This window comes from Canis lupus, chromosome 24, assembly GCF_011100685.1.
Source record: "Canis lupus familiaris isolate Mischka breed German Shepherd chromosome 24, alternate assembly UU_Cfam_GSD_1.0, whole genome shotgun sequence".
In the NCBI taxonomy this organism is placed as follows: Eukaryota; Metazoa; Chordata; class Mammalia; order Carnivora; family Canidae; genus Canis; species Canis lupus.
The window spans coordinates 20,304,987-20,330,516 of NC_049245.1; the positions used below are offsets into that span (position 1 = coordinate 20,304,987).

Genomic DNA, 25,530 nt, shown 5'->3' on the forward strand with positions numbered 1-25,530 from the left:
GCTTCTGCCTCTTGGTAGTTACTTTTTAGTGGGGTGGGGTGGGGGGGGGTGACAAAAACAAAGAAATAAGCTAATGTCAGGAGTTGATAAATGCTATGGAGAAGTCAGAGTCACTCTTTAAGGATTAAAGGGTGCCGGGCCCTGCTAGTTTTAAAAGGATGGTCTGGGGGCACCTGGATGGCTCAGCGGTTGGGTTGTTCAGTGGTTGAGGGTCTGCCTTCGGCTTAGGTCGAGATCTGGGGATCCTGGGATCGAGTCCCACATAGGGATCCCTGCAGGGAGCCTGCTTCTCCCCCTGCCTGTGTCTCTGCCTCTGTCTGTGTCTCTCATGAATAAATAAATAAAATCTTAAAAACAACAAAAAAAATGATGGTTTGAGAAGGTATCTCTGAGAAGGTGACATCTGACCAAAGACTGGAAGGAAGAGGGGGGTGAGGTCTGGGGCTATCAGGCGGAAGAGTGTCCCAGGAAGAAGGAACAGCAGGCAAAGGCTCTGAGGCAGGACTATGCATGACTGTGGGAGGGAACAGTGAGTGCCTTACAGGGAGGTCTCAGCCAATCGCCCGAGCCCTTACTATGTCCATTTCACAGATGAGAAGCTGGGCTCCAGAAGCTCTGGCGCCCTTTGCACAAGACCACGCAGGTGCGGCGGGGGCGGTGCTGGCAAGCACACGGGAGTCTGGCGCCACGGCCAGCTTCCACTCCAAGTCCTGAACAAGGACTCTGAAGGCAGGAAGGAGGGACCGAAGCGTCCCCATCCCCAAGGTCCCGCCCAGGTCTCCACCACACCAGCCTCAAAGGCAAACGCACCCAGTTTCCAGGCAAGCAATCCTGGTTGGCACGGACTGCACAGACCTCTGGGGCAGGACACGTCAGGCTCTCCCATGAGGTGGCAGAGGAGCCGGGACGGGACATCCTCATCCGCCTGCCCTTCAGCGGCCAACGCCCGACTGATCTTCGGAAAGCCTCCCAGAGCCTTCGTTTTCATGATCCCGCTGACAGAGGTGAACACTGAGGCTCACAGAGGTGAGAGGACTCAGCTGAGGACATGCAAGGGATCTGGCCTCTACGCCTTCCTGGAAACTCCATCATCTTCACACTGAACTTCTCTGGGGGCTTGTCCCGGGCCAGAGACGGAATGTCCCCCTCACCTTCTGGCTTTGGGCACTTCACTTGATTCCACCTTCACCCGGGCCTGTAAAGGAAACAGCGAGAGCCCAGCCACGCACATCCATCCACGCACACTGCGCGGGGCTCTAGGGGATCAGAGAGGGGCCCTGTCCTCTGGGAGCGGCCAGTCCCCGGAGGACGCTGGCACGCAGAGAAAATGACTTTTCAGAGCTCAGAGCAACACTGTGCGCCGAGGGCCAGCCCAGCGAAGGGGCCCGAGGCAGGCTTCCCCCGGGAGGAGGTGCGGGCGGCGGTGTGTGTGGCCACCCGCAGTTCCCAGGAGGACTCGACCTTGGACCCTGCGCCCCGCCGTCCCACAAAGAGCAGGGAAGGGGGAGGGTTCGTCAGGAGCTTCCTTGCAGCCTTCAGGTGGCGCCCTTGAGCCACGGAGCCGCACGCGCCTGGGAAGACCGTCCCGACCCAAGGACCTGGGAGAGGACCCGGGTCCCACCCGGGGGCTGTGCGAGCTGGGCGGGGGGGGTGACCCGGCTGCGCGCGGCAGTAGCGCCCCCGCGAGGGGCTGGGGGGAGGCCGCCGGCGGGGGAGGGGTCTCCCTCGGCACCCACCCCCGCGCCCCGCCCCTGCACCCAGCCCCGCGGGCTCAGAGCTTCAATTCCCCGAGCCGGGGCGCCGGCGAACAGATAAGCCCTCCGGGGCCGGGGAGGGCGCGGAGCCCGATCCCCCGCCGGCCCGCCACCCGGCCCGCCAGCCGCCTCCCGGTGCCTCCCCGCGCGAACTCTCCGGGCGCCCTCGCCGGCCGCGGGCGGAGCTCGATCGGTCGCACCGGGAGCTCCCGGGCCCCCGCCCCCGCCCCCGCCCCTCCCTCCTCGGAGCCCCCAGCGGCCGCCGCCGTAGAGCCCCGCGCGGCGCGAGCAGGTACGTGCGCCTCGGCAGCGGCTCCGGGCCGGGCCGGGCCGGGCCGGGGAGGGGGCGGGGGCCGGGGAGGGCGAGGCGGCGGCGGCCGGGCCCGCGCGCGCCCGGGCTGCGCCGCAGCGGAGACACCGGCGGCGGGCGGGCGCCCCGGGAGGGCCGGGCGGGGAGCCTCCCGCGCGCGGAGCCGGGGAGGGAGGCCCGGCGCAGGTACGCACGCGGACGGGGCGGCGGGGGCTGGCGGGAGGCCGAGGGCCCCGGGCGCGGGGGGCCGGCGCGGGGAGCTCGCCTGACCTCGCGGCCCGGCCGAAGGACACGCGGCGAGGGGACCCGGGCGCACGCCGGTCGGTGCGGGGCCGGGCCTCGCTGGGCCGCCTGCCCGCCCTGCTCCCGGCGCCGCCCGGCCCGCTCCGGCCTGGCGCTGCCGGGCGGGGTCCGGGCCGAGGGCAGGAGCGGGGGGCGTGGGCTGCGGGCCGAAGGGCGCGCGGTGCGGCGGACGGCGGGGCTGCCGGCTCTCTGCGCGGAACTTTGGGTCTAGCAGCGTGGACCTGCGTGTGCGTATGTGCGCGCCCCGAGGCTTTGTGTACAACTCGCGCGTGTGTGTATCGATTGGGTTTTGTGAAGCTTCACCCGCAGCCGCTGCGCGTCTGTCTCCCCGCGTGTTAGTGAGCACGGGGGTGGGGTGGGGTGGGGTGGGGTGCTGGGCCCTGGGCGGGTCTCGGTGGGTGCCGTCCCGGGGGCAGTTGACTGCGTGTGCTGACCAGCCCTGCCCTTTCCCTGGGTGTGAGCCCCAATGTGGTCTGCGGATCTGCGGGTCAATACTGCGTGGCTTCCCAGGTCTGTGGGTGCTGCCTGTGGAAAAGGTCCCTGGGGTGTGAATGTGGAACTAGGGTGCGTCCTTCAGGTCCTGTTGGACTGCAGATGAAATCGGAGTGTTACCGGTACCCTTGGGAGGGGGGTGGTGAGCAGTGGCCACCAGCATCTTTGTCAGTATGTCTGTTTCCGCTTGTGTGGGGGTAACTGGGCATGCCCTTGTATAACTGCTGGGAATCTCTGAATCTGGGTGGGAGACATCACAACTCTAGGTGACAGGGGGCCTCTTTTTTTCTCTGCCCCTTTCCTAACTCTGGCATCCTCAGAAAAAGTTTTGGGTCCCTGCTCCCAGAATTTGGGTGCCCTGAGTTTCCTTGGGATATGGAGGCATGAACATGCTGGTCTGGGAGGAGAGTTCTTCCGCCACTCCAGGAGCTGAATTCTGTGGAGGAGGCTGAAGATCTGGGTAGAAAGGGGCACATCCAGACACCCACTGGGCAGGAATGGCGACTGCCCCTCCCTGTTTGTGGTGGCACTCAGGAAAATGTGTTTGGTACCAAGAGTAAAAAAGCCAGCCAGCACACCACATCTCGCCTCTCCATTTACTGGAAAGTGGGAACAGTCTGGGCAGAGCCTGGCTCTGAGTAGGTACCCCGCTACCCTGGGTTCCGCTACCCTGGGTTGGGGGAGGGATTGTCTGCCTGGGCTGGTTGCCAAGCCATTCCTGAGCGCTGGCAGTGTTCCAAGCCAGGGGGCTGGGATCCAGACGGGACTCAGACACATCCCTGCCCTCAAGCTGCTCACTGTGGCCTTAAACAGTGGGACAAAGTAGAGTCTACGAGTGGGGGCTGGAAGAGCCAGGGAGGGAGGGTGGAATGACGCCACCTGTTCAGGGGAAGGTGGGGCCGCAGGTCTGTAGGTGGTAACAATTCTTAGGGAAACTGTTCAACTTCTGGCCCCCACATGCATGCCAGGGGATCTTGGCTACAGTCTGTAAAGCAGAGATAGTAATTCCTGCTCATGGGGCTGGTGAAGGTTACAGGAGAGTCTGCCACAGGGCAGGCGGGTGCTCAGTAAACGTTTATTAAATTGGAACTTGGGAAAGAGGGACGTGGTGGTAGGAATGGGTTGTAAGTGGAAACAGGCTTTGTACTCAGATGAAAGGCCCTGTGTGTGCTAAGAGGAAGTATCTGCTGCAAAGTCCACATTGGAAGGAAGATCAGAAAGATTGAAAAACGTGCCTTCCTGCACTGGGGCTCTGAGTTTCATTCATTCATTTGTTCCATTCAATTGCACTTCATTTGCTCATATTCTTTCTCTCTTTCTCATTCTGTCTGTCTCTGTCTCTGTCTCTGTCTCTGTCTCTCTCTCTCTCTCACACACACACACACACACACACACACAGAACCACAGGGCACGGGAGGATAAACTCAGGCATGGCAATACAGAGAAACATCTAGAATCACGTGTATATGTGTCGGCACACCAGGGCGTGTGAGCCACTCTGTACCTGGGGGTCTCTGTGCAGCATGGGGACTTGGGTCTGTGTGCCTGGAGCGCTGGGTATATATGTGCCCCCAGGATGTCGGTGTGTACAGGGAACAAAGGAGTTCTTCAGTGGGGTCAGGTGGGGAAGGGGCCTGAACCGGGAGCTGGGAGCGGGGGCAGCACTGCATCTGCCTACGGGAGGACACATCATCCAGTCCAGCTGAGTGTGGTCGTGAGGGAATGAGGACCTACGTTGGCCAGATTCTTCCATTTTGCAAGAGAAGCCAGGAATCCAAAGTTTAAAATGTAAAATCTTTTGCTTTTTATATATTGGCAACTACTTCAAAAACAAATGAACAGACCAGAAACAACAAAAAAGTAAAACTTCTCTGAGCCAAATATGGTCCATTGGCTGAAGTTGGCATTCTTTGACAGGAATGCATATGTGTTGTCTGTGTGTGTGGGTGTATGTTCGGATGCTTGGGTGGTGTATCTCCTCTTTGAGCAGCAGTGCCCCCTTCCGTCCCCCATCCTCAGCTCCCCTTCTGCCCCTCCAGGTGCCCCCCTATCTTCTACTTCCATAAAAGGCATTCAGCTTTGACCTCATGGCTCTCCAATGGGCTCCACGCAGGAGTCTGAGAGAGCTCCCTGAAACCTAGGCAGATGTCAGCACTCCCTGTGCCCACACCTAGCCTTCCTGGTTCCTTGGCCTAGCCTCTAGCGTCCTTGGGGAACTGGTCCCAGCTGACGTCTGAGGCACTCCTCTCTAGAATGTCCTCACCTCCGCTCACTGCGGGGGGATTGCCCACTCATCCTCTGAGGTCCGGCTCAAATGCTAGCAACTCCTAGAAACTTCCCTTTCTTCTCTTCGTCTTCACACCATCTTCATCATCTCTGTCCCGCACCCCACCCTGCGTGAAGTCACCCTCATTTCATCACAACAATGTCCATTAATTGAACTGGCTGAGGCCTTACATTATTTTATGAAATCCTCACATCAACCTTTGGAGGGAGGTGTTTTGCCTATTCCCATTCAACAGATGAGAACACTGAGTCCAGAGAGGTCACATCACCTCCCCCAGTTCGAGTGGCGGAGCTGGGATCTGCACCTGGTGTCCACTGTCTGAATGATAACTGAGCACTTACAGTTCTGAGTCCTTGATGTGGATGATTTCAGTTCTGACACCAGTCCCATTAAGTAGGGAGGTGTAGTATTATTGTCCCTTCATAGACAGGGAGCCGAGGCCCAGAGAGGATAAGTAAATTGCCCAAAGCCACGCGCCAGCCAGTGGTGAAGCAGCATCCTGACCTGGATGGGATGGCACTGCTCTTCCATTGTCTGATTCCCCATCTTCTCTTCTGCCTGGCTGGCTCCCCTATGGGAACGGTGCCCAGGACACCCTCACATTGCTCCTGGCCTCAGTGTGATGTCTGGCGCCAGCAGGCTCTTGGTAGAGGTGTGTTAAATTTGACTGATTTTCTCTCCTCTCTTCCAGCTGCCAAGGGGCCAAGGGATGAGCGGGGGCCCTCCTTCCTAATGGCATCTCCCCCTGGTCTGGAACTGAAGACACTGCGTAATGGCCCCCAGATCCCAAGGAGACCTGCTCCTCTGGGCCCAGTGGCTCTGCCCCGGGAAGGTGTGGAGAACGTCTGCTTTTCCTCAGAGGAGCATGAGACCCATTTCCAGAACCCTGGGAACACCAGACTGGGCCGGTCCCCTAGCCCCCCAGGGGGCATCCCCTCACAGCCCCGATCCCAGCGGGACGATCTATCCCTGCGATCAGAAGAGGGGCCCGGCCTAGAGCCCGTGAGCCGCCCGGTGGATTATGGCTTCGTCTCTGCTCTGGTTTTCCTGGTGAGCGGGATCCTCCTGGTGGTGACAGCATACGCCATCCCCCGGGAGGCCCGTGTCAACCCTGACACCGTGACAGCGCGGGAGATGGAACGCCTGGAGACGTACTATGCCCGCCTGGGCTCCCACCTGGACAGGTGCATCATCGCGGGCCTGGGGCTGCTCACAGTGGGCGGCATGCTTTTGTCAGTCCTGCTGATGGTCTCCCTGTGCAAGGGTGAGCTGTACCGCCGGCCCACCTTCGTCCCCGGCAGGGGCTCCGGGAAGACCTACGGCTCCATTAACCTGCGCATGAGACAGCTCAATGGGGAGGGCGGCCAGGCTCTGGTGGAGAACGAAGTCGTCCAGGTCTCGGAGAGCAGCCACACCTTTCAGGGGTCTTAAGGAAGAGTTCACCCTGTCTGGCTGCTTCAGCTGCAGGGTGACAAGCTCCCCCCCGGCCGCCGCCCCGAGTCTGGCATTGCAGACTGAGCTCCATGGAGGGCCCTGCGGAAGGAGCCTTGGGTGCTGGTGGGGGTGGGGGGAGTCCTGGGGTCAGGACCGGGCTGCACGTGCCAGAGTGGCCCCCTGATCTGTTTGCAGCTTGAGGTTTTGCATAAGGTCTGTTTGGAGGATGGCTTCTGCTGCTAAAAATACAAAAGTTTGGAAATGCTGCCCTTGGAGGATGAAGTTTCAAGGTTTCTTGGCATTTTGGAGGATTGAGAGCCGTTTGAAAGGCTGCCCATCCTGTTCCCCAGGCCTTGGGGAATTCCAGGATCTCTGCTGCCCTCATCAGCCAGGTGTGGGTGCTGGGTGACCTTGGAGGGGATGCCCTCTCAGCACTGACTGTCTGCTGGAAGGTGGCCTCCCGATGAGAGGAGAAATCAGTGCTGAGGTGACCGTCCCCTCTCCAGCCCGCAGTCCCTCTGCCTGGGAAGTGAGAGGTGTGGGCTGGATGATCCCCGGGGCCCCTCCAGTTTTGCCCTAGGAAGAGGAGCCCACTAGATCTCTGCATCTGGCCACTCCTGCAGGAAAGGAGGGTGGCTGTTCACCATTCTTTTGCCATTTTCTAGCCCCACTTTGATGACTACCCCCTGTTGGACATCCAGCAGCTCGCACAGTCCTGCTGAAGAGCCCTGCTAAGGCCCCCTGGTTAGGCTGAGTTCAAGTCCAGAGTTTGCTACTGCCTGATTTTGGTCTTGGGATCAAATTCCCCGCAGTGACCAGATCTTAGTGCACATTTTGCAGAGTCAAGTGCCCAGTTTTCAACAACCCCATGGACATGAGAGGTCTTTCATCCAAGAAAGGGTGAGGGCTTTGTTGTGTTTCCATGGAGATGATATGGGCTTCCATTACCTCCCCCTTTTCAATATTATGTCTGGGCCTGACCTTATTCTGGTAGCAGAGACAAAATTATTTTCATGCTGAATTTGTAACCTCCCTTCTCCCCCTCAGCAGTAAAGCAAGCCCCTATGTATTTGGGAAGAAATCAGGCACATTCTGGTGGCCTAGAAGCTCCAGCCGCAGTGACCACCATTCAGTTTTTTCTGTGGCATGCTTGCAGGCTCTGTCCAGATTCTCTAAACCACTGACAAGGAAAGGAAGAAGGCCCTACGGGGCAGGGAGATACAGGTGCTTGGGGACTGGGGGAGGCATGGCCCCATGTGAACTGCCCTGGGGGGATTTGAGAGTATGTGCCTTCTCCACCCTGCTGGTGTGAAGACTCTAAGGGGGGGAGGGGCATTTCCAGGAGACCCCTGACCCCATGCAGATCCAACTCACTCCATCTCAGTTGGCCATGTGGGCTCTGGCTGCTAACTGTCCCTTGAGGGTGGGAGGGTTGGGTGGGGATGGGGTCTGTAGGCTAGAGCAGCCCTGATTAGCTGTAGCCTGAGCCTTCCCTCCCGGGAGCCGAACATCTGGGCAATGTAACATCACAGCTGCTAGGACAGATCAAATATCTGCTCCTGCTGGCAGATTTTGCCAGGAGCAGAGGGCTGGGGGAGGACTAGAGGGGACAAGGGCTCTTCAGCTTGGTCTGCTGGGTCCTGTTCCTGGTGCCGAAGGGGTATGGTTTCAAAAGAACAAAGCCTCGGACTTGGTAAAAGCTTCACAAGTCTGGGGCTTCCCTGATGTTTCTATTCCCCCCACCTGCACTCCAAGGGAGGAGTAGATGCACAGAGTGGCAGGAGCCCTTCTAGGTAAACTGCAGCCATGCTGAACATCCCAAAGGATGGGCTGAGGCCTTTCAAAATCCACAGTGATGATAATAGAAATACTGGTCCAAGCCACATGGATTACCATGACGGCGGGGGCCTCATTTGACACAAACTTGTTGAGTGGATGCATATGGGGCCACCGATTCTGATCAGTTTAAAGGCAGTGAATTGTATTTAAGGGCTAAATCTGTTAGAAGATGAAATCCCGGGAATCTCAGGTTTTCTTGAAGCCAGAGAAGCCTGCTTTGCATCCTAATGCAGAAACTCCTTTAGAAAATTCGTATAATGGATCAAGGCAGTCATTACCTTGTCAGTGAATTAAGAAAACTTGAGAGATGCCAAAAACATTTCCCCAAGACTGCAGCTGAGCTCTCCCAGACGGTGGGGCAGAAACAGGTTTAGGAAGGAATCAGGGAGGAGCATGGTGCACGGTACCGAGAACATTCTTTGCAGGTTTTTTGATGGTAGGTGTGAAGTGGTCCCAGGAGACCCTGTGGTCACTGGACCGTGCCTCACCTCCAGGAACTGCCTCTCCTACCCGATATGCTATTAGGGTCCCCCAAACCTTGCTTCCCTTGTGTGTTAGATATCTACTTTGGAGTTGGTAAAACCTGGCTTTGAGTCCAGGCTCCACCGAGTCCAGCTCCACCTGAGTATTGTGTTCTTTATCTGTGAAGTGGGAGATGTATGAAGTCCAGTCAATATGCTCACTCCTTCCCCACCTCAGTTGGGGGATAACTGGATTAGGCCTTAAACGCCAGGCCCACATTCTACCTGCCTCCTCCCATACCTCTCATCCTACCCATGAGCATAGCTGGTTGGTTCTGTGTTAGGAATCTGCCCCCTGCCCACCCCTAGGCTACAATTACCTGGTCCACATTGCTCATTGGAATTTGAATTTCTCTCCTGTCCACCCTCTGTGTCCATTTCGCCTTCCACTTTGCAGCCAGATTTAATTGGGTCAGGTCACTCTCTGCTCAAAACCCTCCTATGGCTCCCTCTCGCTCTGGGCAGAAGCCAAAATTCTCCCTTTGGCCAGAGGTAGATGTACTGTCTAGGTCCCTCACTTGCCCCAGGCCCCTCCAAGGCTCTGAGTCAAAGTTTTATTTGTAATTTTGATTTTCTTTATTCTTTAAAGAATAAAGAATAGAATAGCCCCTGAAATTGCATAAATTCAGGTCCCCCAGACATGGGTACATCCCCCATGTGGCCCATGAAACCCTACGAAATCTGGCTCCTATGCCTCTCTGACCTATTTCTCACCCGTTGCTTCTTTGCTCTCTCCATCCACACTTGCCTCCTTGCCATTCCTGCCAGGCACACTACCACCTCTAGGGCCTTTGCACTTGCTGCTCCTTCTACCAGAAAGGCATTTTCCCTTAAAATGTGCAAGGCCCACTCGCTCACCTCCTTAGGGGCTTTATTCAGTATCACCTTTTCAATGAATCCTCTGCTGACTGCCTATTTAAAATTACACCTTTCCCCCACTCCAACATCATTCTCTTTTTCTTCCCTGATTTTTCTCCAGAGCACTAATTGCCATTCAGCTGGCTGTGTTTTATACTTACTTATTGTCTATCTCTCCCACCACCTGCCCACTGGATTGCAAGCAACAGGAGGGCTGGCATTTCATAGTCCCAGGGTTGGAACACGGCTTGACACCTGGTAGGTGTTCACTGTTGAATGAATGAACGTAACCAAAGTTTCCTCTGTCTGCTGCACTGACCCAGGCCCTGCTGGGTCCCAGAGACCCACAGCCCCTGCCTCAGCTCCTAGAGCCCCACTTAGGGATGGGAGATAGTCATGCAGAAGAAGATCCCGTGGCTGGAAGTAGGGACAGAGTTGTCTCTGGGACCTGAAGTTGGAGCTTGGGAACCCATCTGCCTCCTCTCTCAGGCCCTTGGTACTGCTTTATTATGTGGGAGAGGTAGAGGACTTTCTCTGACGGAGGAAGACCCTTTTTCCCCAGTGTTGTTGAGGAGATTCCTCATAACTGCTGCCTTCCTTGAGAATAAGCGTCACCTTCTCTGGGATTCTCTTTAAAATGTCCCCCCTAAGTACATGTACACATGTACACATACGCACACGTGCAGGAGCACATGCCTGTGCATGCACACATGTGGGTGTGCACACACATTCACACGACATCCTCTTGTCTGACCTAGCTCGGAAGCCAGGACATGTGCTCTTTTGAAGCAGTTCCAAACTAAAGCAACCTCTGGATTATTGAGAACGTACCCTCTTTCTCCAGAAGCCACAGGCCTTGCAGTTCCCAGGATGCTAACCTCACAGCAACAGTGAAGTTTCCCCTTTCCCGATTATCCTGGTGTCTCCATTCTTCCTGCTTCCCTGTGGGGTGGGGGTAGGCAGGGGAGATGTCCACAGAGTCTTTCCAACTGGCATCTTGGGAGGGGAACTGTGTGGTCCTGGCTGGGAACCAGATGAGCCAGGTCCTGTAAGTCACCCCTTCCCTGTGGGCCTCTGGGCCATCATTCCCCCTCTGGTCCTCCAGGATGAAATTGGAACCTTGCCACTCTGCCTTGTTTGGGGACTGAGGAGATCAGGAAATACAAGCAGAGGACATTTCAAAGTTAAGAGTATGTTACTCCATGTCTGGAGAGCTTTGGAAGGGCAGGAGGAGGGAGAGGGAAGGGAGGTATTATGAAGAAGCCACAGGAGCTGGAGTTCCGTCTATGGGTTCTGTTGGTGAGGAAAGTAGGGTGTTGGTCATGCTGACAAAGTCAAGGAGATGCCCTCCATCTGGGCCTGTTGATTTTTCTGAGAGAGAGTAGACTCCCTGTGATATCCCCAAGGAGGTAGGTTTTAGCTAAGGAGGGAGGAGCTTGCTGAGACCTTGTCCTGGTTGGAGTGGTAGGGAGCTCCTTGTTAGTGGAGGTATGTTACATTACTCATCAGGTGTTGGGTATCTTTAGGGATGGCGCATAGTAGAGTTGGGAGGATTTAATCAAGAGACTCCCCTCTAGCTTTCAACCCCCATTCATTAAGGAGAGCCAATGTCCCAATGGCCAGAGCCTGGCCCTCTGTATCTCCCTCATTCCCTTCTTCCCCAGATCATTCCTTTTCCTGGGTCAGGTCATCCAGGAGCAAATGAGGAGGTCCAGGATATCTGAATGGTGTTGCAGTTGGCAAGATTATTGCCTTCCTTCTCCCAGGAGGCCCCATACTTCTGAGCTTTGTCCCTACTCAAATTTCATGGTGGAGGTTGACAGATGGCCCATCAGTGTATTGGAAACTGGCTTCAGAGTCTGATTGCCTGGATGCTTGGTTAATGTCTAATGTCTCTGAGCCTCTGCTTCCTCATCCGTAAAACGGGGGCACTAATAACAGCACCTTCCCCAGAAGGCATGGCAAGCAGTAAATGAGATACCTGTAGCACACTGAGCCCAGTGCCTGGCACTTCATAATTGCCAATACAATGAGCTATTCACACTCATTCATTCGCATCTCATCAGCATTCTTCCCTGGGAAGGTACTGTGGGGACACACGCCCCTGTCCCTAAGTTAGTCATAGACTGCCTGGGGAAACAGAACAGTGCATGTCAGGGTGTGCGCGCGCGCGTGCACACACACACACACGTACACAGAGGAAGTATCTGATTGAGTTGGGGTCAGAAAGGGCTTTCCTGGAAGGGAGATGACTAATAGAATCTTAAATAGGGAGGTCTTATCTGATATGAGAGTGCCTGACATGGGGGAGAAGGGTATACTGGGCAGGGAAGAGCACGGGCAGAGGCTCAGTGAAATACAAAGCTCGGGGTTTACCTGGGAGGGTAAGAAAGGGGAGGAAGGTCTGTAGGTTCTGTGCTGGGGTGTTGTGCTGAGGCATGCTGAAGGGAGGCGTGTCATTGTGGGCGTGTCAGTCCTCAGCTCACAGAGTTGTTATGAGGAGTCTGAGTTCACAGTGGTATAGGGCAGGGCACAGGGCCTGGTACATGGTGAGAGCTCGCTGCCGACCATCATGATGGCCTGCAGATGTGTGTGGAAGACTCTTCTGATGGCAGATGTACTGTAGCGGTTAACACGGGCACTGTGGAGGCCAGTCCACGGGACTGTGGTCTCCAGCTGCAGCCAGAGGACAGGACCTTAACCTCCAGGCTTGTCTTGGCAGCCCGGTCCTCTACGCCCTCAAGCTGCCAAGGTCAAGGTGCTGACTGCTGCTCAGCTGGGCCTAGGGGAAGGTTAGTGAATGGAAGGATCTTCTGGTAGGAAAGCTGGCCCCACCAGGGGAGCAGGGAGGGCAGAAGAAGGGGCTGCCATGCTGGTCTTTCCCTGGGGGTGGGGCATGGGGGCCAATACTTAATGTCAAGGGCTTTCAGAAAGGGCCACGTTCCTCCCTCTCCCCTCTTCTCTTCCCATCCCCCTATCCTCCTCCTTTTTGGCTCCTTTCTTTGTGTCCACATCTTCTTTCACTAAAGCCACTCCTGAGGGTAAGGGGCCCACAGGTGAGTTGTCACTATTGCTGACTCACCTGTTAGCCCCCTGACTCTCCTCCTGAAACACCTCACCCTTTCCCATCAAAGATGAAAGCAGGGCCTACCAGGTGACATTCACGAAAGAAGCAGGTGGCTGTGGACACTGGTGGCAGGATTAAAGGGGCGCTTGCTTCAGCTCAGCTCTGGCTGGCTGGTGCCCTGTGGTGGATGGGCTCAGACTTGCTAGGGCTCCTCATTTGTCAGGAGCAACTGGACATCTGGACATTGTGGGTAAAAGGATGCTGACAGGGATTATCCCATGGCTTGAGAACTGTTGACAGTCAAAACTAAGGACATGAGAGTGTCTGATGAGATGCCGCCTCCTGGGCCCAGATATCCACCCGGCCCCTGCCCAGGGCTTCCCAAGTCACTCCAGGAGATTAGGTGCACCCTCAAGAAGTGGACTGACCTCTGCCTCTTGGCTGGAGGCTTGAAGTGCTAGCCCTGCAGACCATCTAAATGCTGGCCATCCGAGGATCCTTCTTTGTTCATTTTTTCAACAAATATTTGAGTACCAATTCTCTGCTACGTTTTGGGGATCCAGTACTGAACAGATGCAAACTGTATGGAGCGTACTCTTGAAAGGACTTGAGATAGGCCTTCTGGAGCTCAGGAGGGAGGGGTTTGTGAACAAGATGAGGTCTGTTGCTGACCTGGAAAATTTCTGATGTGGGGGGCCATGGAAGTGGCCTGTGCTGGCTCGAAGCGACAGTGGTGTTGGAAGGGCACAGGTAGCAGTCCTGCTAGGTAGGAAGGGCAGTCCTGCATTCTTTCCTGGTGTTCTGAGGCCCTAGAAAGGTAGGCACATGGAGGACCCTGTGGCTGGCGGGGCCCCAAGGGGAGAGGAGGCTGGAGCTATTGGGGGCACAGGTAGTTGTGTAGCCAGCACACTAACCCGAGAAGCAGATGGGCTATGAGCCTCTGGTGGACTAGATAGAAGCCCCCATCCCCTCTGAGGGTCCAGGACACAGCTCTCATCACCCCTCAAATTATACCTGCTGCTTACTGGGAACCCCAGCACCAAAAAAACCACCAACCCACCCAGTATGAACTAGAGCAAGAGCACCACTCCCCTACCCCATCCCCACCATGCCAGTGAAGAGATACTTTTTTCTGTTTTCCTTCTCCTCACCCTACCACAGAGGAGCAGCAAAGGTCTGAGAGGTCAGGGGAGACCTATTAAAATGGCACGTGAGCTGGAAAGTTTTACTTGGACTGGACTGAGTCTGAGAATCAAAGGGCTGTTCTTGGGCTGTAGATGTAGGGGTGAGAAAGGGGGAATTGACAGAGGTCAGCTGGATGAAAGAAAATACTTTGTGTTTGTACATTTCAATGAATCAGTTATGCATTACATACGTCAGTCATCCCATTTTTAAGTGAAATATTGTGTTCTCTGCCAGGCACTCTTCTAAGCATTTGGCACTAATAGCTCACTTAAATCTCTCAACCACCTTGCTGAGTAGATGTTATCATTACTTCCATTGTACAGATGAGGAAGCTGAGGTTAAGTGACTTGCCCAAGGTCACACAGGCTGATACCTAGCAGAGTCAAGACTCAAACTTAATAATATGCCATCAGGACTCTTATTATTTAATAACATGGGGGCAAGAGTATGTCTTTGGGTGGATCTGGGCTGTGGGCTGCCACTTTGAGGCCTGTAGTTTCAACATGTTGGGAAGCTCTGTAGTGGAAAGGCGGAAGGCTAGAGAGGGAGTGCTGAACTGGGCCAGGCCCAAGGCCCACTTAGAATCATGGATTCTCACAGATGGGCAGGATCTTGCAGACAGGTCCAACTTTAACCCCATTTTACTGATGAGGAAAGCCACAGGGCGCCAGGACTTGCCCAAGATCACTATGCCTCAGACCCTCTACCTGTCCCTCTCTTCTTCATAAGCTTCTTACTTGAATTTTATGTCCTGGGACTGCGCTCCTGTGATTCTAATCTGAAGGAGGGAAGGGAAGGACTGCCTTAGAGGCACAACACCTAGGTCCAGGCCCTTTTCTCTTACCGATGCCTGCCTGCTTGCCCCAGGAATGGATTATCCTGGATCAGAGAGTAGCCACCACAGTTTGGCTTATCCTCCAAAGGCAGCTGCACCGAAGGTTGGTGCTGACCAGGGTGCTGAACCTGGATGGCCCTTCCTCTAACACTCAGCCTAGCTGAGGGGAGGAGGTAGAAGGGAAGGAGACTCCTATGAGACCAACATGACTGTTATGGGCAGTTTAGTGGAGCTACAGTTTCTGTGGTCTGAAGCTTTGGGAAGGCCACTCAACAGCTCTGGACCTGCTTTTTCATCTGTTCAATGGAGAGAGTTGCTCTGATCCTACTATACTTAGAAGGCAGAGGTGAGCATCCCTTGGGGACAGGTGACAAAGCCCTGCACAGACCCCAAGCCCATCTCTGGGCCTGGTGATGGCTCTCAGGAGCTCACCCTCACAGAGGGGCTTCACAGGCCTGTTTCTTCCTCTGAAATAGGGGTTGTGCTGGGTAATTTCACAGGCTCCTAATGTGGGTACTCTGGGCGCTGTGGCTGTAGATGGAAGTGCTCAACAACATGAGATACACATGGCACACCTGAGAGTCTTAGACCATCCTGGGGATTATGCTGCATTGTTCCTTTTTCACACAAGTCCTGACTTCTACTTTCCAGCTTCAGGAATGGGTCCTGCACACAGATCCATGCTCCTCCCCTGGAGAGGATCTGGGGATCTGGGTATAGCAGTTCTACAAAAAGAGCACTGGCTTTAGAACCAGGCTGACTCAGGTTCTCCTCGTGGTTCTGCCATCCCTAGAGGAGCAAGCCTAGAATGTCAACTACTGAGGCTAACAGTGTTTGCCTTGTGGGTGGCTAGGGTGCTACATGAGTAGGAAAAGCTGAGTAGGAACACCTGGGTGGCTCAGCGGTTGAGCATCTGCCTTTGGCTCAGGGTGTGATCCCAGGGACCTGGGATCAAGTGCTGCATCAGGCTCCTTACGGGGAGCCTGCTCCTCTCTCTGCCTCTTTCTGTGTCTCTCATGAATAAATAAATACAATCTTTTTTTTTTTTTTTTTTTTTAAAGAAAAGTTGAGTACACCATGGGTACCAGATAAATGCTTGTTTCTTGCATTGGAGGGCAGCTTTATGCTGAGCCTTTATCCTCCATCCATATGGCCTCAGTAATAACTGGTACTGAGCTCCAACTATCTGTTTTTAAGATACACTATTTGGCTGGATGCTGCAACGATCCTGAAGGTAGAGGTAATGCTCATTTTGTAGATAAGGCCACATGCCAACAAAGGTAATTCTGTGAGTCATACCCATGCCCACCTGATTCTTAAGACTCCTGCTTGACTTTTGAGCAAGCCAAGCTTACTGGACCTTTTCAAACTCTTTTTCTGGTTTAGAGAAAGAGGACACTACCTCATTATGGTTGTTATGATTTGAAGATATAATGGATGTTATTTTACAAGGGTACATGTATATTTAGAAACATATATGAAACACATGTGAGTGACCCATAGGTGTAAGGGAATGGAGTGGGTATAAGGGATAAAACTCGAAAAACAAAATGAGGGAGTTCTAACATGCATTAGTCATCGTGTGCCACAAACCAAGACGACTGGCTGAATTCTTTGCACCTGATAGCCAAGTGAAAGGAAGTGATACAAAGATTGTACACCAGAGCATCTCAAACTTTTAACCAAGCACCTCAGGAGACTGTTAGGCTCAGGCAAGCTGGGGAACTGTGGCTGTGGTATTCCTCTGTATCCTGGCCCATGGTGCAGCCAGACACAGGACACAGAGTAGACAGAAGCAAAAAGAAAGATGGCCAGCTATAGGAAGTAGGAAGGAAACAAGGCAAGGAGCAGCAGGTGAGGACATGGGGGGCTCTCAGAGGTAGGACAAGTGATTTATGGCACATCAACAAAAGATAAGGATTTGGAATCACACGTTTATTTTCCTTGTAAGCGACTAGGTAAACAGGAATTGTAAACCAAGCAAAAGAGTGCCATGAACTGCACTAGACTTGAAAAGGTCAGAGGAACTTCCCTAGAAGTACTTCCTAGAAGTACTGCACATTCTGATCAGAATCTTCCCAAGTCAAACCCAATCCCTCTGTAGCTCACCAGCCATGGTCACCCCAGGGGTGACTGGTTCTGATCTGTCTTGCTCAGCCTAGAAAAAATTCTTTTCTTTTTTTTTTTAAACAGAAGACAAAACCAACCATAATGAAATATCACTTTGCACCTACTAGGATAGCTATATGCAAGAAGACTAACAAGTACTAGTGAGAATTTGGCAAAACCAGAACCTTCATACCCTGGTAGTGGAAATGTAAAATGGTGCAGGCAGTCTGGAAAAGTCTAGCAGTTCTTCAAAATTTAACTGTTTAAACTGAATTGCCACACAATCGAGCAATTCCATTCCTAGGTATATACCCAAGAGAACTGAAAACCTAGGTCTACAAAGAAACCTGTTACACAAATGTCCACAGCACCATTATCCACACAAACAAAAAGTGGAAAAAAAACCAACCACTATTCATTAACTGATAAGTGGATGAAGAAAATGTGGTATATATCCACACAATGGAATATTCTTCAGCCATAAAAAGGAATGCAGTACTGACACATGCTACAGCATGGATATGAATCTTGAAAATGCTAAGTGGAAGAAGCCAGACATAAAAGGTCACATATTGTGTGATTTTACTTATGCAAACTGTCCAGAACAGATCTTGAGATCTCATCTTGAGAGAGAAAAAAGACTAGCGGGTTGCCTAAGGCTGGAAGGTGGTTAGTGGGGGGTGACTGTTAGTAGGTATGGGGTTTCTTTTTGAGGTGGTGAAAATGTTCAGGAATTAGATGTGTTGATGGATGCACAACACTGTGAATATACTATAAACCACCGACACGCACACTTGAAATTTATGAGCATATGATATATCTCAATAAAGCTGTTTTTTTTTTTTTTTTTAAAGAAGGCACAGGTTATGAAGTGCTGATATTTATTGTTAAGGCTCCCACCTTTCCATTCCACAGGACACATCCACAATACCATTCCTTTTGGCTACTTGGCAACTGCTCACAGCTGGGAGGGGGAAGTGGCCCAGAAGAGGACAATCACAGACACCATGACTTGAAAGTTCCTGAAGGCCCCATTCACTACCCCCACACAACTAAGACATTGTATATGTTTCTTAGTGTCCCTGATACAAGGAGACACATGCAAAAAGTGGCAGATTCTGCAGAGGAGAATCCCTGAAGTTTGTTTTCAGAAAACAGAATTGTGTATAGGAGCATCCTTTCGACCTCTAGTGCTAGAAAACCTAAGTGGCGAATTTATTGTTCCAATCACCTTTTCCTTGAATCATGGTTCTAAAAGTGGTCTACTTTCCCTGCCTGTCTGATGGTTTCTAGTGTGATGTTCCTTTAAATGCTTCCTTTCATAATAAAGGATGCTTGTGTGACCGAAGTGTCCCAAGTCCTTTCTGTAGCAGGTATGACCCAGTTCCCAAAAAGAAACCTCCATCTACCTGCAGGCCCTGGACTGATGACTGCATTTGCAGCTCTGCCTAATCTCTGAGTCCCTCTCCAGAGTGGAAATGTTCTAAAGGCTTCCAGAGTGTCTTTTACTAGATTGGTGCCTGAGATAGGGCCTGCCAGAAATGCCTGGGGAGTCTGCTCATGCTAGCCTCCTGACCCAGACCCCAACTTAGTTTACCCCTAACCCACTCTCAGGCAGGGCAGACAGGCAGTTCCAGTCTATAGCATATTAGCAGACACCTCAGGAAGGCTCTGGTAGCTTATCCTCTACCCACAGATAAATATTATGTCCTAGTATCCGGGAAGGAACCCAAGGAGCTGAGATGTAAAATGACCCACCAATGGATGAAATGCTAGTTGCGGAGGGAAAGTGACTAGTGAGTGCCTTGATCTCTTGCCTCTGAGCCTGATGCTCTTTGGTGCTCTTTCCACTCCAGCACAGGGGTTCATCACTGACCACGTCTGTCAGGCCTCGGGCTGAAAAGGATCCGGAGAACACCAGAGGTCAGGCGGTCCTGGACAAAGGACACAGGTTTCTAGAGGCTGGGGCTCCCTGGTGAAAGGCCCTCCCTGGGTTGTTTCCTGCTTTAGTAGCTCCTCCATCCACCACAGCCACTGGCTTCCAGAGGCTGGGCTCCCTGCTCCTTTCTGGAGTTCAATACCACACTCTGATGGAACCCATGCTCCTGTGCTCTTCTTGTCTGGGCCCCGAGGGGGACTTCCCTATAGTTACACTATAGGGAAGTGCCACACAGAGCCTCAAAACTTCATTCCTTCCTCTGCTCCAGTTCCTAGCAGTAGCTACACAGAAGCAGACCCCAGAATGTTTTAGAGTAGGAAAGGCCCCTCAGATCTCATAGGCCACAAGAAAGTGGACGGGAAAGCCCCTTGGGTTAAGTTGGTAGCAGAAATGAGCTCAGACTTCAGGTCTGTTTATTCTGCTTAGAGGCTGCCATTGTCCAGGTACAGACAGACCAGAGGATGTGTGCAGACAGGCAGAACTGGAGGACTCTGCCCTTCTCGGAACGACAGGCTTTTTGCTACATGCCTGCCCTTGTGAAAGTCATCCTTAGGGCCCTATGGGGTTTCCAGTCCCTCATTTTCATCTCTGCAGTCACATGGGGACCCACTTAGTGAGGTCAGGAGCAAAAAAGCAATCTATGAAGAGAAGGTGCAAGAACAAGCCCCGGGTAGGAAAAGAGTCATTTAGCCCTACAAAGACAAGCTCTACGTGTCAGAAATGGAAGAAGCTGGGCAGTAAAGAACAGTGGGAGACTGGCAACATGATTTTTGTATTGACATTTGGTTCTTATAATAACATCCAAAATGCGTTCTGTTCTTATAGCGCTGCAGCTGGGACTGCATCAGACCAAGTGTATATGTTGCCGGAGTCTCCTTTGAGAAGTGTGGGGCAGCTGGTGGGGAGAGAAACACTGATTTCTCTATGGGACCTATATGCAGCCAGGTGGAAAGCTGCAGCAAGTGCCTTGGCTCTGACAGGTAGGGGGGAGGCAATCCCAGCCGGCCCGCAAACACATGGGCAGAGTCCCTTGCCCCCAGCCCGCAAGAACACGGTTGCTGATGGGGCCAGCAGTGGCAGCTCCAGGAGAGTGGAGGGAAGGCTGGGATGTTACATTCTTGAGGCCTTCACAGGTACATGTCATCGTAGCCCGGCGGGGGGAGATGGTCTGGGTTAGGTCTGGAATGGAAAGAGGGGCTGGTGAGTTGGGAGTGATGAATGCGGTCCTGAGCTGAGGGAGTTTGTCCACCAGAACAATGCAGGATTTTGTGGGGTTTAAGAGCATGTGCTCTACGGTCATGGTTTGAATCCTGATTCTCCCACCTTGGAGAGTTAATTCATCTTTCAAGGCCTTGATTTCTATAGGATGTGGACAGTAATATGCACCCAGGAATCCTGAGTTCCTGATGCAGATTAAATTTCCTCAAGTATGAGTAGCTCCTCCTCTGAGTGCTCCCTGAGAGGGGCTGGAGGAAGGGAGGCATTGAGGGATCGGGAGCTCCAGGGAAGTATCTGGCAGAGGCCTGGAGGAGGCTCCATTCCCTTGGCAGTTGTGGATGGAGCCCAGTGGTGACTCTGTACCTGGAGTCAGATCCCTTGTTCCTGCAACACGGAGCAGAGCTGCCATCAGGCCTTACTTCTCAGCAGGCCTGAGTACCTACCCAGATGGGCTGGTCCCAATGGGTCCAAAGGGGTCAAAGCGTGCTCCTGGGGGCACAGCGCCTGGAGGAAGACGGTTTGGGAGGCCCGAGGATGGGTCAATGAGTGCTCTTGGGAAGCCAGATCTCAGGGGATCCACGATCATGCCACCTCTTCGACACCTGAGGCAAGAAAAGATGTGTGAGCAGGAGTGGCAAGCAGCTGCTGGAGAAGGGGCGAAGGAGGGGAAAGGGGACCAAGAATGCGGGGGGGGAGGGGGTATGTACTCTGCACAGCCCAAGCAGATGTAGGTGGATGGTTGCCTGAGCGCCATCTGCGCAGGAAGTGTGCAAGAACAAGAATGCAAAGAGCACACCTTTCTTGACACTCATGGCCTGGCCTGCTAGCTCTTCGGGCTCCCTGAACCCACAAAATTGAGATTCCTGCCATGTCCTACTTGCAGGGGGGACAATTTTATCAAGAATAGGTGCCACGGGTGCCTGGGTGGCTCAGTCAGTTAAGCGTCTGCCTTTGGCTCAGGTCGTGATCCCAAGGTCTAGGATCAAGCCAAGCACTGGGCTCCCTGCTCAGTGGGGAGCCTGCTTCTCCCTCTCCCTCTGTGCCTCCCCCTGCTCATTCTCTCTCTCTCCAAAATGAATGAATGAATGAATGAATGAATGAATGAATGAATACATAAATAAATAAAAAGAACAGGTGCTGGAACCTGCCAAGGTCAATGTAAATCCATCACAAGGCTCTGCAGAGTACTACTTTAGATCTAAGGACTAGTAGTAGCTTGGAGACAATTCACAAGGCTGGCTTTCTTGTGTTTCCTTAGAGGGGCTCAGGGTGATCCATGACAGCACGTAGGTTGCCCAAGTCTGGCTCCTGTCAGCATGGAGTTCCATGGACCCAACCCCCTTGTGCTCAAAGCAGGATGAGTGAGTTGATGTTCCCCAAAATTTGAGGTCACTGTTCCAGCTTAACTATAGGCTCCTGTGATTTCCCACTGTCTAAAAGAAAGGCTCAAGTTGGGGTCACTTTGCAGCAGAGATTAAAATCTACTCAGAAGCATTCAGGGAAGACAGGGCATAGCCAGGCTATAATGACTTTGTTGGGTGCCTGACAACCACCACACACAGTCTAATGGGGATCAGAGACTCCCCCAAGCAAGTAACGTTGACCTTTGAATAGCCCTGAACTGCCCATCAGTCTGTGGCCCCCCGTGTGCTCTTCAGTCTGCACCTGAGAAACCTTCCATCCAAGGGAGGCTGTGGTCCTCCACCAGGGCCAGTAGGCTAAGGCATGACAGAGGCTGCTAGCTGGGCTTGCTCAGTCATTCCCAAAACACAGGGCTTTCTGGCACTGCTCCGGGCACAGCAGAGCAGAACAGCGGCAGTGACTTGTTGGCTGCTCAGCTACAGCAGCCTCCTTCACCCCAAAGGAGTCTGACGAAAAGCTCTAAGATTAGAAGATGAGCTGGGCTGAAAAGTCACAAGAGTAGGTTGTGTTGCTGCCCCCTCCCCAGCAGTACTCACCCAAAGGGGTCCAGGTCCTCTCCCCCGACAGCAAATGGGCCCAGGGGATCACACCTGAAACAAACAAGGGGCAATTACCATAAGTCCCAGAGCAGTTGGGCTCGTGGGTTCCCAGGGGCTTGAACCTGACACCTGCAGGGCCCAAATGCATTCCCCGGTATGGGGGGAGGGGAAAACCTGTGCCTGAGACCATAACACACCAGACACTTCAAAGTGGTCTTCGGCACAGACCAACACTGATAATATTACAGAGGCAATAGGAAAGGAGCTGAACACGAAGCTGAAAACAAGGAGGATCTCCAGACTGTCAAAAATACAAATATTAACTGTGGTAACCTCCAGATAAATTTTATTTATTTACACATTTCTCAAGTTCTTAAACTTTGTGTAAAGAACCAAGAACTTTTAGATCAGAAAATATCGGAAAACCAAAACCAGAACTCCAAGACTAAGATTTAAAAGCTTCCAGGAGTGGAGTGAAATGGGTGCCCACACACAGCTAGAACAGGGCTCCTCGGCCTTTTTCCATGATGGCCTCTGTATGACACTTCAATCCCACAGACACCATGTATCTGTGTACTCACTGCAGCCCGCTGGAGGGCCACAAACCACTGCAACCTCAGAGTTTTTCACCCCCATACCAAGAGCCCATTTTTGCTCTCCCTGGGTATGCACGAGCTAGGAGCATGAAATGAGGGCATGCTTTCTGGAGAGCAGTTCTATACTGTCTAACGTATATACCACATATGCGTCTTTCAAAAGTCAGGTATTTTCATACTTTTTTTTTTTTTTAAGATTTTATTTTTTATTTATTCATGAGAGACACAGAGCGAGAGAGAAAGGCAGAGACACAGGCAGAGGGAGAAGCAGGCCCCATGCAGGGAGCCCAATGTGGAACTCGATCCTGGGACTCCAGGATCACACCCCGGCCTGCAGGCGGCACTAAACCGCTGCACCACCAGGGCTGCCCATTTTCATACTCTTTGATCCAATAGTTTTATATCTAGGTATCTGTCTTAAAGAACACATCATTCAAATGAAAATATCACATAGAAGCTTTAATCAAGGGAACTGGAACTGGCCTAGATAGCAGCCAGATAAGCATGTTACGGTATATTCCTAAATGCAATTATGAAGACCATATATTCTTAGAGTGTTTTAAACTGATAAGAAAAAAATGCTTATGCTCTGGTGTTGACTGTGGGGGAAAAGGGAGAGTCTAGGAAATCAAGGGTGAGAAATGTGTGTGTGGGTGTGTATGTATAAATAAAACTAGAAAGAATCACACTGAAAATATAAACAGTGATAGTTGCTCCTGGGATGATTTTCTTTATACTTTCCTGTTTTTTTTCTATAAAGGATATAGATATAATAAAAACAAAAAAGATTTAGAATTTGCAAAAGTGTGCTTTGGAGTCTGCCTGGAGCCCTAGTGAGCAATATGAACCTGGCAGTTCTGGGTTTGGGGTGGGGCGGCGGTGGGGGAGGGCGGGTCTTGCCAGACCTTAGGAGCTTTGTAAACTTGTAAACAGCAGCTAATAAATGCTTATAGGTAAGAAGCCCTTAGTTAAAGAACTGGGAAAAAAAAATCTAAATGAGGTGTTTCTTCAGTCAGTTCTACCTAATAATGCTAGAAAAGATACTGTAATTTAGGTGGACGTGGCTAGATTTCCAAGGGAAGGAATTTTTCCTGACCTAGATAACTGTTCCCAAGTCATGGTTCATGGAGCTGGTGGTGGAAATTTCTGGTGACCTCTGTTATCATCCTGCCACCCTTGATACACCAGGTATACTGGAGAGCTGAGAGTATCTTACTTGTTATCCCCAAGACCTGCTCTGGTACAGATCAGCAAACAGAAGGGGCTTCAAATGGCTATAAAAATGCCTGGGACAGAGAGCCAAATTGCTCCTGAAACACACAGCTTTCTTTCTCTCTCCTAGGCCACAGAGCATGGCACAGGGGAAGAAAAAGGGAACAATGAAGGCTGGAAAGGCAGCTGCCAGGCCCACCCCAACCACTGTGTACTTGAAATTGTCACAGCATATCCTTTGACTCAACATACTTAATGCAGCCTTCATTATAACACATGCACACTACTCTGAACTTGTTAAATACATGCTCAGAACCCACATTAAAATAGTCTCAGTCCAGAATGTGTTGAATGAGGCAGATTACAAGAATTAAAAGGTAATTTTTGTATATAGTTTCTGAAATCAAGCCCCTACTACTTCATCTGAAATCAACTGAAGGAGAGTGTTACACACTAATGCTGTAGGCAAAAGTGCCTGGCTGGGTTCATGTGGTGGTATGTCCTAGCTCCTATAGGGGCTCCGCTAGGGGATTTGAGTGTGATCCTGACCACAATTTCCTCCTTCTGTGCTCCCCCTCCTCCTAGATAAAAACAACACTCCTCACTTCTGCTACCTAAAAAAGGTTTTGTACCAGTCTTACGGAAAAAACAAAACAAAACCAATACCTGGTTTTCAGAGCTCTTTTGATTTCAAAATTGCACATAAAAGACTGTGGGCCCATCAAAGTAAAAATGATCCCTCTCACCCCTGTTCCCAGCCTCCCAGGTCTTCCTATAGACAACTAAGATATCAGTTTCTTACATGTCTTCCCAAAGATACTCTGCATATATAGACAGCAAGTATATATCTCTATTTTTTTAAACAGATGAATGTGTTCAACTCCTTATATATATTATCTTATTTCATCTTTGCAGCAGCCCTCTAAGTACATATGTTCTTTAGGATTATTTTACAGATGAGTAAACTGAAGCTCACAGAAGCAAGGTTTCTATACAAGGCCACACAGGTAGTTAAGTGTCGGCCCAACTTCAAAAACCATGCTGTTTTAACTGATGTGTTGAAACCGTTTACATTTAATGTGATTTTTTGGTGAGATATTTAGATTTATATCTACCATTTATTATTTGTTTTCCAACTGTTCCCTGTTTTTCATTCCTCTGTTTCCTCTCTCTTTTTTATTCAATTTTAGTGTTTCTGACTAGATCTCTTTGCAGAGTTGCTTTCCCAGTGGTTGCTCCAGGGATTGAGTGTACTTAATTTCTTCAGTCTACTTAGAAACAGTATTTTAGGGGCATCTGGGTGGCTCAGTCAGTTAAATGTCTGCCTTTGGCTCAGGTCATTATCTTGGAGTTCTGGGATCAAGACCCAAGTCAGGCTCCTTGCCCAGTGGGGAATCTGCTTCTCCCTCTACCCCTCACCCTACTTGTGCTCTCTGTTTCTCAAATAAATAAATAAAATCTTTTTTAAAAACCCCAGTTATTTTACCATTTCAAGTAGAAGGCAGAGAACAAACCAGCACATACAGGTCCATTTATTCTCCTCCCTTTATGCTGCAGTTGTTCCACATTACACTAACATACACTAAGATGCTCAATTTTTGCTTTCAACT

The 25,530-nt window shown here is 51.8% G+C and overlaps 2 protein-coding genes across 7 annotated transcripts in view; one reads left to right on the forward strand and one right to left on the reverse strand.

Annotated features, from left to right (window-relative positions):
* The first annotated feature begins 584 nt into the window (after nt 1-584).
* LOC119877472 (transmembrane protein 74B) lies at nt 585-6,855 on the forward strand. 4 transcript variants are annotated; one of them, XM_038571864.1, is made up of 2 exons: nt 585-1,026; nt 5,838-6,855. In XM_038571864.1, exons 1-2 carry the CDS (start codon nt 885-887, stop codon nt 6,575-6,577), a joined length of 882 nt encoding a protein of 293 aa, XP_038427792.1. In that variant the 5' UTR covers nt 585-884; the 3' UTR covers nt 6,578-6,855. The 4 variants fall into 4 exon arrangements, with proteins under 4 accessions (XP_038427792.1, XP_038427793.1, XP_038427794.1 ...); XM_038571865.1 differs by lacking the exon at nt 585-1,026 and adding an exon at nt 1,998-2,046; XM_038571866.1 differs by lacking the exon at nt 585-1,026 and adding an exon at nt 2,189-2,250.
* Nucleotides 6,856-17,774: 10,919 nt separating this feature from the next.
* PSMF1 (proteasome inhibitor subunit 1) overlaps nt 17,775-25,530 on the reverse strand; it is a 45,556-nt gene continuing 37,800 nt past the window's right edge. For 2 of the 3 annotated variants that reach the window (XM_038571863.1, XM_038571862.1), the window contains exons 6-8: nt 22,110-22,163; nt 20,595-20,753; nt 17,859-20,112 (exon numbers count right to left, since the gene is read on the reverse strand). In XM_038571863.1, the coding sequence (XP_038427791.1) occupies nt 20,061-20,112; nt 20,595-20,753; nt 22,110-22,163 (265 nt within the window). In that variant the 3' untranslated portion in view covers nt 17,859-20,060. Of the gene's footprint in view, nt 20,113-20,594; nt 20,754-22,109; nt 22,164-25,530 lie in introns of all 3 variants that reach the window. The other variant, XM_038571861.1, reaches the window with a different exon arrangement.